We start from the raw sequence: 11,375 nt of genomic DNA, 5'->3' as shown, positions 1-11,375 counted from the left end.
TTCAGGGATCCTGCTCTCTCACCCATGCTGGAGGGCACTGGCGCCATTACAGCTCCCTGCAGCCTTAACCTCCTGAGCCCAAGCCATCCTTCTGCCTCAGCCTTCTGAGCAGCTGAGACTACAGGTGTAAGCCGCTGCCCCCGGCCTCTTCTTTTCTCCCCCAAAACGTCTCAGCAGAATGGTACCTCTTTCGTTAGCTGTAAATAACAATGTGCCCCATCATCCATGGCATCAGAGAATAGATGAAATACAATAAAAGCAACATGCTCTTGGCTCTCGATGGACTTACTGCTACTGGTGTTTTTCCAGGAATAAGTGAAGCCGATGGGTTTGAAAACAAAGACCCAAGGCTGTCCGCGCCCAAGTGTGCCAGTCATTCAGGGACACCCTGCTGCCCTGGCCAGGCGCCGTCACGTGGGAAGCGGCCACTCGTGCTGCTATTTGTAGTCTGAACACTTGACGCTTTCCCCTCATGATGCCCAAAGACAGCTAGACCAATGTGTGGGGATAAAACACTAGGGGACAAGGCCAGACACATGAAGACATGCTCCATTCTGACCTGTCAAGTTTCAAAATACATGTGGGGCCGGGCACGGTGGCTCACGCCTATAGTCCCAGCACTTTGAGGGGCCGAGGCGGGTGGACTGCCTGAGTTCAGGAGTTAGAGACCAGCCTGGGCAACACGGTGAAACCCTGTCTCTACTAACATACAAAAAATTAGCTGGGCATGGCGTGGGCACCTGTAGTCCCAGCTACTTGGGAGGCTAAGACAGGAGAATCGCCTGAACCTGGGAGGCAGAGGTTGCAGTGAGCCAAGATCGTGCCACCGTACTCCAGACTGGGTAACAGACCAAGATTCCATCTCAAAAAAAATATATATAAAAAGTGGGGTCTGAGTATTAATGCAAATAGAAAATTTTATGAAGTTTTTAGCAATTCAACCCTAAAATAGTTATGTATAAAACTGTAAAATGTTTCTAGATAATTTCATTATTTGGATTTTGAAACAGTTTCTTGTAGGATGACAAACAGCTGTGAACTAAGTAAATGTCCTCTGCTGAGGGGTGACCCAAGGAGGGGTGGTCTAAAGCTGCTTTTAGGGGACGTTGGGATTGGGAAGAGCAGTTACAACAGTCCCTGGGTCTTGCCCGCCAGTCCAATTCTGGTAAAAACTAGGTGTCTACTATCTAAGCCTTCCACCAACATAGCTAAGTTTAGTCTGTTTCTGCTATTTCAGGTATTGAATCTATTGTCCCAGTCAGATTCTCGATGAGTGGAAGCATCTAGGAAGCATCTTCGGCTGACGGCGGAAGGCCATGCAGCATGGCCACTATTCCCTTCTCTGGGAGCCAGTAGCCTGGGGGGCTAAAACGCTCAAGTTCAAGTCTGTGTTCTCTGTGAAGTTATACAGCCTCCTACACTCAGTTTCCTCATTTGCAACATGAGGCTGAAGAGCTCAGTACCCACTGCCCAGGGCTGCTGTGGGCAGTGACTGGTAGGTTTTTAATGCTCACTCCTCCCAAGCTGCGGACAACAGAATGCACTTGGCATGGAGCTTTCTCCTGGAAGGCAGCCCTCCTCAGGCAAACGTAAGCAAGATCAGAACCTGGCACCACCTCTTGACTCTCACATGAAAGGAAGGAAATCCACCATGAGTGGTGCTTGCTGCCCCTGTCGGAGACAGCAGGACAATCTGCGTCACCTACGGCAGACACCGCCCTGGGCGGCAGCAAGATCTGGAGGTTTGTGAGAGAAGCGATTCCTTCCCATTATTTGTCAACTCCCCCGTTTAGTCTCAAAATGAATTCAAAAACCACCACTAGAATTAGGCATTCTGCCTTCCCGGACAGAATTTGTTTTCTAAAATGCAGATCTTTAGATCTTTACAGTATCCAGCCGGGCGCAATGGCTCAGGCCTATAATCCCAGTGCTTTGGGAGGCCAAGGTGGGCAGATCATGTGAGGTCAGTAGTTCAAGACCAGCCTGGCCAACATGGTGAAGCCCCGTCTCTACTAAAAATTAGCCAGGCGTGGTGGGTCACGCCTATAATCCCAGCTACTCCAGAGGCAGACACAGGAGAATTGCCTGAACCGGAGGTTACAGTGAGCCAATATCGTGCCACTGCACTCCAGCCTCAGCAACAGAGAAAGACTCCGTCTTACAAAAAAGAAAAAACCTTTACAGTATCCACCAGGCATGCATTTAACAGAGAAGACGTGACCTACGTTTTGGAATGATCAGAGACGTGGTGATGCGCTCGAACCGCAAATGGGAGAAAGTCCATTTCTGAAATCCTGTTTGGTTTCCAGGATTCTAGAGAAGGTACATGGACAGAAACAGGAAGGTACAGGCTTCTTTACTCTCTTAAGCCACAGGCCACAGGGGAAGCAACTTTGCCTGCCAGGGACCTTCAGCACTGTCTGAAGAAAATTTTGAGAATCACAACTGGGGGTAGGGTTGCTGCTAACATCTACTGTGCAGAGAACACACCACTACACAGATGGCACCAGTGAAAGGTGGAGAGCTCCCTTTCTGAACCACATAGATTCTTTTCGATTCAGGGTTGGCCTGCTAACCCAGTGCCCATCCTGGGTTTTTAAGGACTGGCTTTCTACCCTTTGCCCTATGCACCCGACTTGCAAGTTCCCCTGAAGATGTCTCTCGTAAAAACTTAACGTTTTACTGGACCCCAGCATGAGGCTCCTGCAGACCAAGGCCACATCCTGCACCACTCCAAGACAATGCAGGCCTCTGGCCCTTGAGAAACAGGTCTGCCCTTGAGAAGAAGGGCCTCCAGAGGACAGGCTCTCAGCCCGGGTCTCTGCTGGCCTTTCCTTGGGTTGGTGATGGGATTTTTCATTCCTGTGGTCTTCTCTGGTCATATGAGGCCCAGGATGAGATACACTGGACACCTCTCTATAACGGGTTCCCCAGGACCACAGGTGCCACCAAAGACATTTTGTGTCACATAAACCTAGACATGTCAGTTTCTGGTAGTAGCACAGATTATGTTGCCTGTGTTGAGAAAAGATGTCGAAAAATCAAATCAATAGTCCACTCTTTCCCATGACAAAAGGGCTAACAGAGGCCCTCAACAGGTTTTCCTGTGGCCGACTGCCCAAGAGGGCTCACCCAACCCACCTACACACGTGCCACGGAGGCTTCTGACTGGGAGAGCTCCACAAACGTGGAACAGCCACTCTTCAGAGAAAAAGCCCTGTTCCCAAAGAGGACTCCTGGCAGACCACAGCCCTGCTGCTGAGACACGTGCTTCGCGGCTCTGAAATCCCCACGTGGAATGACCTCCTGCTCCATCAGCTGAATTGTGTCAAAGTCCAGGCAACTTGTGAGTTGGACTCTCAGGTCAGGACGGGAGCACTCTGTCTTCACACCTGGCCCATCATGGCACACCGAGTACCTAAGGTGCTGGGCTGAAGGCTCAAAGAACCAGGACAGTAACTGAGCTGGAAGAGGTCAGAATGGTTGCCAAGTTCAAAACCCTTGTTTTGCTCAGGATAACACAAACCCAAGGTGTGAAGGGACTCCCCCAAGCTATAAGCAAAGCATGCCAATGACCAGAGGCCTTACCCAGGGATCACACATCAACAAGGCCCCAGTGTGCACCACGCGTGCCACTAGCACAGCCCCATGACTGCTGAGGGGCACACGACACCATCAGGAGCACGTGTTAAAATTCACACAAACTCTTGATTTCAGACACCACAAGCCAATATGAAGCCAAGGAAGGCAGTTTAAGTAACAGTATAAGTTTTTTGTTTTTTTTTGAGACAGGGTCTCACTCTGTCGCCCAGGCTGGAATGCAATGGCACGATCTTGGCTCACCGCAACCTCTGCCTCCCAGGCTCAAGTGATTCTCCTGCCTCAGCCTCCTGAATAGCTGGGATTACTATTACAGCGAGCACCACCAAACCCGGCTAATTTTTGTATTTCTAGTAGAGACAGGGTTTCACTATGTTGACCAGGCAAGTTTGGAACTCCTGACCTCAAATGACCCACCCGCCTCAGCCTCCCAAAGTGCTGGGATTACAGGCGTAAGCCACCATGCCCAGCCCGTAAGATGTTTCTTTGTGTTGAGGGAGGGCCTCTGGACCCAAGAGTCTCTGAAGGAAGCTGTGACCAGTTGGTCAGGGTGTGAACATCTCCCTCCCTTTTGCCCAGAACCAGTTTTGGGCAAAAGCAATGCTGCGTTGCTATTCTCCCTTATCAAACAGAACCCTGGTGTTCCTATGTGACTGGTAAGGGACCTACCTCCTCCCTGCATCATCTTGTAGATTTTGCTCTCAATGTGGAGCTGAGGGTGTTTGGTTTTGACACATTCAAGCTTGATGGCAACTTCTTCTCCTGCAGCAATGTCCGTACCTTAGTAAAGAAAGAAAACCACGAACAGGAATTAACCTGGTGTCCACCAAATAACCCAACATGCCAGAGAAACGACAAACATTATGTGAGTTTTCCAAGAAGGACCAAGTGATGGATGCTTTCTCCTTTCTAGCGTAGTAAGGTGGGCGCATCGGCTGATACATCTCTGGGGAAAGTTATCCTTGTTCCCACTTTTACAATAGGAAGAATCTGAACGGCACAGAAAGCCTGCGCTGCTTCCATCGCCTGCCCACCAGTCTCAAGGTGCTGCAGCTCCCTCTTGCACAGTGGCCCCTCTGGTCTGCGTCCTCCATCAGCCCTGCCCAAGGGCCCCTGCACTCACCCACCCCAGACAGCCTGTGGTGGAGCTAAAGAGTGCTGCTCCCTTTTCTCCACACTGCCTTGATAGGCCTCTGGGGGTGGTTTGAGTCTCCCTCTGCGTAAGGGCTGGGTTTCTACCCAACAGCCACAGCCCCAGTCCACCCAGCCCTGGCACTGCAGGCAGCGGGAGTCACCTCCAGTCAACCCAGGCAGAGGAAGGCCCTTTTCCCTTCCTGGGGACACGAAGCCAGAAGAATCGCCTGTTTTCAAAGCCCTAAATGCACTACCTATCAGCACACACAGATCACACATCTTTCGTTTGCGGCTGAAACCAATGACATGTATAATACCATGACGACTGGCCTATGAGTTTGGAGGCAAAATTACACTTTTTATCTAGAAATGTTCATCTCTGCTTTACTCCAGTAAACAACAAATCTGACAACCACCTTCCCTCTCAGATTCACCCACAAATACTCCTGAGTTTGAATCTGGCCCAAAGCCTTCCCCCATCCACTGCATGAGGCATCCAAGGAGCCGTAATCAAAGAGAAGAGAAAAAGACGCCACATACAGCACATACCCAGCTCTCCACTCCCCTCACAGGTCCCTCCAGAGTGTAAGACACTGGAATCCTTCCCAACAGTGTGGTTACGTGCAAAGTAATTCACACCGGCTCCAGCAGCCCAGACAGAGCCCCGGGAGACTGTGCTGGGCAAAGCGACCTGGCTAGTCCTTAGTGACTCAGTTTCTCTTGTCAATGGAGATCAGTGGTGAGCACTGGTGTCTGTTTCATGAGAGTTGTGGAGATGAATGAGTTTAAGAGTTTCTCATATAGCTCTTTGAGATTACCTGATGAAAGGCAGGGGTAAGGTCAAGTGAGCACCAGAGCAGTCTGCTGATACCCACATACGTCCACTGAACACCCAAGAACCCCCTAGCCTGGCCAGATGGCGACATGAGACGTGCCACTTCCAGCCTGGGCCCAAAACCCATCACCACTGCTTCGTTCCATAGGAATCACCACCATCTGGTCACCACCAATGACCATCTTAAATTTAAGAATGTCACTTCCTATCAACAGAGACTCTTCAGGACACTCGAAAGAAAGAGGTAATAAATTTTGTTCTTCCTGCCTACAGTTGGGACAGTCTGTCCAATTACAAGAGAAATGACTTCATCGAAAAATGTACTGTGCAAATGAAAAACAAACTCTGAGTTCCTTTAAGGACCTGGACTCTGAACTCAACTCGCCAGCCGGGAGGGAGGGTGACTCATCCCATGTAGTTATGTCAGCAGCTCCTTGCACCCCCAAGCAGGCACAGCACAGTTTTGGAGAGCAGTGCCAGCCTCACCAGCTGGCAGCCCAGTGACCCCAGGGCCTGGGGCCGATGACTGACCTGGGGCCACAGAGTCTGCTGACTAGCACCTCGCTCCACTTCTCCGTAGCTGATAGAGCTAATGCCTGCCAGTCACACCCACTACATTTACTGTCTTGGGGCAAGCAGTCACCAGCCACTCTGGCACATAACACAAATCACATCCTATCACGAAGCCAGGAACACTCACTGTGCAAGCACACGAAGCCAGCCCTCCTATGGAACCAGACACCAAGGTCACCCTCAATCTCTAGAGCAGAACAGCTGGATGCAGGCCCTGCACACAGATGTGAGGGCAGCAACACTCGGGGGCCTCCAGACTCTGGGGTCACCTGCTGGGCAGAAGCACCAGGCAGCAAAGCATCAAGGTCTGTCCATTCCCGTGGGTACCACCTGCCTCAAGGTCGCTGAGCACTGCTCAGACCCCCTGGCCTGCAGCCCTGTCCCACCTCCCCCACCAGGAGCACCCCCACACTCTACCAGTCATCCTGCTCAAAGTCGGGTCCTCAAGCTGCCATCAGTCCAGAAGGCAGCAAGGAGGCGCTGAGTAACTATGACGGCTATCTGGCATTGCTGCAGCATTTTGACCTTATCACAGACAAGTTTTGGTGTGCAAACGATTAAAAATTACAAGCCTGGTCCTTTGCCAACAGGTTAAGTCTGAGAAGTACTACTATAAGGGGAAGGAAAATTTGAAAGAAGCTGGACTCTGGGTCTCAGATTCAGAACAAACCAAAACCTGGTGACATGCAGATCACCAGGTTGTCTGGGTTGTCTGTTTATACAAAGGACATTCTATCAACCAAACAACCTCAACTCTTCCCCACAGCTCAATAATCCTGGTCTGCTGTAGACAGGGCTTTCCTCAGTCCATGTTTGGGTATCAGTTAACATAAGCCCTAGGAAAGCCAAATTACATCCCTCAAGTTCAGCAGCCAAAAGCCAATGGCAGCTGGGTGTGGTGGCTCAAGCCTGTAACCCCAATACTTTGGGAGGCTGAGGCTGACCTATCACTTGAGGTCAGGCATTCTAGACCAGCCTGGCCAACATAGTGAAACCCCACCTCTACTACAAATACCAAAAAATTTGCCAGGCTTGGTAGTGTGAGCTTGTAACCCTAGGTACTCAGGAGGCTGAGGCAGAAATATTGCTTGAATCCAGGAAGTAGAGATTGCGGCGAGCCTGAGCCGAGATCGCACCATTGCACTCCAGCCTGAGCGACAGAATGATACTTTGCCTTTTTTTAAAAAAAAAAAAAAGCAGATAGTGGCCGGGCACAGTGGCTCACACCTGTAATCCCAGCAGTTGGGAGGTGGAGGTGGGCAAATCATGAGGTCAGGAGTTCGAGACCAGCCTGACCAACATGGTAAACCACGTCTCTACTAAAAATACCAAAATTACCCAGGCATGGTGGCGTGTGCCTGTAATTCCAGCTACTCAGGAGGCCAAGGCAGGAGAATTGCTTGAACCCTGGAGGTGGAGGTTGCAGTGAGCTAAGATCGCACCACTGCACTCTAGCCTGGATGACAAAGCAAGATTCTGTCTCAAAAAAAAAACAAACAAACAAACAAACAAGCAAATGGTGAATTAAGTGAACCTAACCAGAATGTGACCCTGTCCTAGCACAGGAGTGTAATTCGGAATTACCAGCCGGGATGCTGGCAACTCCCATTAAGGATTGCTTTGTCAACAGAAAAACAGGGAGACGCCTTGAGCAGCAGGACAAAGGTCACTTGGCATGGCAACAGTTAGCAGTGCCACGACTTCTCATTACAGATGCTTGAGTTCAACACAGACTCCAAGGTAAACAGAGGCCAGGCCTCAACACTGTAGTGAGGAGACCCTGCAAGCCAGAGCAAGAACAGGTGGCCGCTCTCCTCTCACACTGGTCAACATCCTGGGGCTCTACTGCATGCCAGGTACCCTGCAGGGTGCCTCTCAAGAATAAGTCAGTGAGGGAAAAACGAGAACTTCAGAGATGAAGCAGTTAGCTCCCAAAAGATGATCATGTGCATTATCAAGCCAATCCATTCAGGTAACAGGTGCTAACGGCGGCCCTGACAAGCTAACGGTGTGATGGGGTGAAGTACAAATGCCAACAAACGCATCTGTCCAGCCCACTAGCCGGGTAATCCAGTCCTGCCACTAACCTCCAGAACACGCTACGGGAGAGGACAGAGGCCGGACCAACTGGGCTCTTAGTGCCTCTTATGCACAGGCCTCTGCAGGCACCGGTGAACACAGCAGGCCTCTGCCTCTAGCCTGGCCCAGCCGAACACTCTCCTTCCCCCAGACACCCTTGGGGTACTAGGGCTTGAACTCCTGGTCCACATTAAGGATGCTGGCTGTTTTCAAATGTTACCAAGTTTATTTTAAGTCCTACTCTGCCAGGAAAAGTGAAAAGACTTCTGGTTTACGGCCACACCACATGGACACAATGTGGAGGGCGGCACGGGGCTGGGGCCGGGTCACGCAACAGACTGCCAAGGTGTGCGCTTCACAGCTTGTGTGGGCTGTGCCCCAGCCTGCCCTCCCGAAGAATCTTCTGGATCTGGCAAGCTCAGACTGAGGACTGAGATTGTTCTTTTTGGGGTCCCACTTTCCAAAGCCTGGGCATTCAACAAATAGCCCCAAAATACTGCCTCCTTTGAAGGGGCCGTTTGGGAACCCGACAAGCTCTGCACTGCAGCCCAGCCCTCCAAATACCACAACAGGGTGGGGACAGGCAGGCCAACACCATGCTTCTAGTCTACAAGCACTGCAATGAAACACAGCCTTCCTCTCCTCCTGGTCTCAAACACCTGAAAGCACAGGAAGTCCCAGGTGGAAAACAAAAACCCAAAAGCCAGGCTCAGAGCAAGGTGAAGCCCACCTGAAGGAATACCAAAGTGACAGCAGTAGGAATGGTTTTAACTATGTTCATATGAGAATACACACGACACGCACAGGTCAAGACAAAGATCCAGTCCCTCGATTCGTGTGTAACTGGTTGCCCAAACCAACTATGGTGGAGATGATCGCATATTCAGATCAGCCATCTTGACTCTAACTGCTGCTCTGCTCAGACCCACACTTCCTCCAGCCTGCCTTACTCTGGGTAACATGACCACCTCACCTTTCATTTCCTCTGGGGGAGTTGTCTGAAAGGACCGAAATGCAGGCCAAGAGCCAATGCTGATGGAAAAAAAAACAAACCCGCTGTGCCCAACCCCACTCAAGTAACTGGACATGCACCCTGATGGATGGCTGTCTGAGCGCTCCAACCCCAGGGCGCCAGAGCCACAGTCGCCCGAAATCCCTAATCCCCTAATGGTTTCCAGCATGACTGCATGCCCAGCATGAGGTGAGGCCTGGAGGGTGCAACCATGAGTGAGCAGACAGCCGGCCACCTTCCAGCTTTGTGAACGACTTGGTGACAACCACACCAGAATTTGTCTGAATCTATCTTTGGAAAGCACAAAGTTGTTTTGACAAGGTCTCAGAGGAGTGCAGTAGTGTGACCTTGGCTCACTGCAACCTGCACCTCTCAGGTTCAAGTGATTCTCATGCCTCAGACTCCTGAGTAGCTGGGATTACAGGTGACCACCACCATACCTGGCTAATTTTTGTATTTTTAGTAGAGAAGAAGTTTTGCCATGTTGGCCAGGCTGGTGCTGAACTACTGACCCCAAGTGATCCGCCAACCTTGGCCTCCCGAAGTGCTAGGATTACAGGTATGAGCCACTGCGCCCAGCCTAAAATACTTCTTTTTGGTGCCTGCCTAAGGGTGGTTAATGGACCAGCTTTGCAGTGCAACTCAAAGATTGTAGAGTTAAAACTTTTGCCAAAATCTATCATTCTATAAATAAGCCAAATGCCTTCCATTTACCAAGCACTGTGACTTCCAAAACACTGCCAAGAACACATCCAGCTGACCACCTGGGTATAAATGTTTAGTCAAACCCAAACATCTAAAGCCTGTTTTACTCAGCAGGCCGCTAAGACGTATGTACAGGTTCAAAACCAACAACACGGCATGTGACAGGCTTACTCGGCAGGTTAACCAGGCACCCAAAATATGAGCCACCCAAATGTATGGGTTCAGCCTAACGCTGTCAGCCCACTGGGTCCTGAGTCCTCTCTCAGGTGAAAAGTGGGAAGGGTATGAGATGTGGGGACTGTTCACATGCGGGTTAATAAAAAGTATGACCAGAGGCATTACTGACATCCCCCACAGGATTCCTGACCCTGGCTGTGCCCCAGCCAAACACACCCCAGAGCTGGGGCTGCTGGAACAGAGAACAGCTCCCCTCAAAGGTCTGCAGTAGGCCCTCTGCAAGCACACTGCCCATGAGGCTACACATCCTCAAGTTCAGGGGGTCTTGAAATAACTCGTGTATTGCACAATCCCACTGACAAGTGAGGAAAATTAAGTTACTTTAAAATTATGTACAAACTTGGGCCAGGCGTGGTGGCTCATGCCTGTAATCCCAGCACTTCGGGAGGCCCAGGGGTGGGGGGCGAGAAATCAGCTGAGGTCGGGAGTTTAAGACCAGCCTGACCAACATAGAGAAACCGTGTCTCTACCAAAAATAGAAATTAGCCAGGCGTGGTGGCATGCGCCTGTAATCCCAGCTACTCGGGAGGCTGAGACAAAAGAATCAGTTGAACCCTGGAGGTTGAGGTTGCAGTGAGCGGAGATCACACCATGGTACCTGGGCAACAGCAAAACTCCATCTCAAGAAAAAATTTTTTTACAAACTTGAAGATGTCAGCCAATCTTTCATTACACCGCGCCCACATGCATGTTCTTCTGTGAATACGACAACCCAGAACGTTCTAATCCCAGCTTTTCTTTGAAAACGCTAAAAGACAGCTCATGAGTACTACCACTTCGCGGGCCTCTCATTCTGCCAGCATCTTAACCCCGTGGGACTTTCTCTACCGTCACCGAGACTCAGCCCTTGCTCCTCTGCGCTCCGTCACCGCTCCGAGGCCCAGGGTCGCAGTGCAGAGAGAACCCCGAGCGCTCAGCCATCAGCGCGGCCGCGAGGGGAGGGCCAGCCCCGCTCCCAGCCAGGCCACTCCCCAGCTCCGCACGGCACTGGGGCTTCCTGGCATTTTCCCCACGCGTGCAAGACGCAGGGACAGCCTGTGACTGGGGAGCCAGACATCCCCGGGCAGGGCTGCGAGACAGGGAGCGTGGCCTTTGTTTACCCGGGTGACCTTAGGCGCGGAGGGAGCCGCCGCCCGCCCGCCCCGCCCCTCCCACGGCCCGCGGCCCCGTCGCGCCCCGCGGCCCCGTCACGCCCCGCCC

The 11,375-nt window shown here is 51.4% G+C and overlaps 1 protein-coding gene across 4 annotated transcripts in view; it reads right to left on the bottom strand.

Moving 5' to 3' along the window:
* CSNK1D (casein kinase 1 delta) overlaps positions 1-11,375 on the bottom strand; it is a 40,793-nt gene that overhangs the window by 19,548 nt on the left and 9,870 nt on the right. For all 4 annotated transcript variants that reach the window (XM_037737151.1, XM_017524748.2, XM_017524750.2 and 1 more), the window contains exon 2: positions 4,270-4,380. In XM_037737151.1, the coding sequence (XP_037593079.1) occupies positions 4,270-4,285 (16 nt within the window). In that variant the 5' untranslated portion in view covers positions 4,286-4,380. The remainder of the gene's footprint in view (positions 1-4,269; positions 4,381-11,375) is intronic.

The sequence above is a fragment of the Cebus imitator genome, unplaced genomic scaffold (assembly GCF_001604975.1).
Source record: "Cebus imitator isolate Cc_AM_T3 unplaced genomic scaffold, Cebus_imitator-1.0 Scaffold36, whole genome shotgun sequence".
Lineage (NCBI taxonomy): Eukaryota > Metazoa > Chordata > Mammalia > Primates > Cebidae > Cebus > Cebus imitator.
This window is presented reverse-complemented; position numbering and strand designations above follow the sequence as displayed.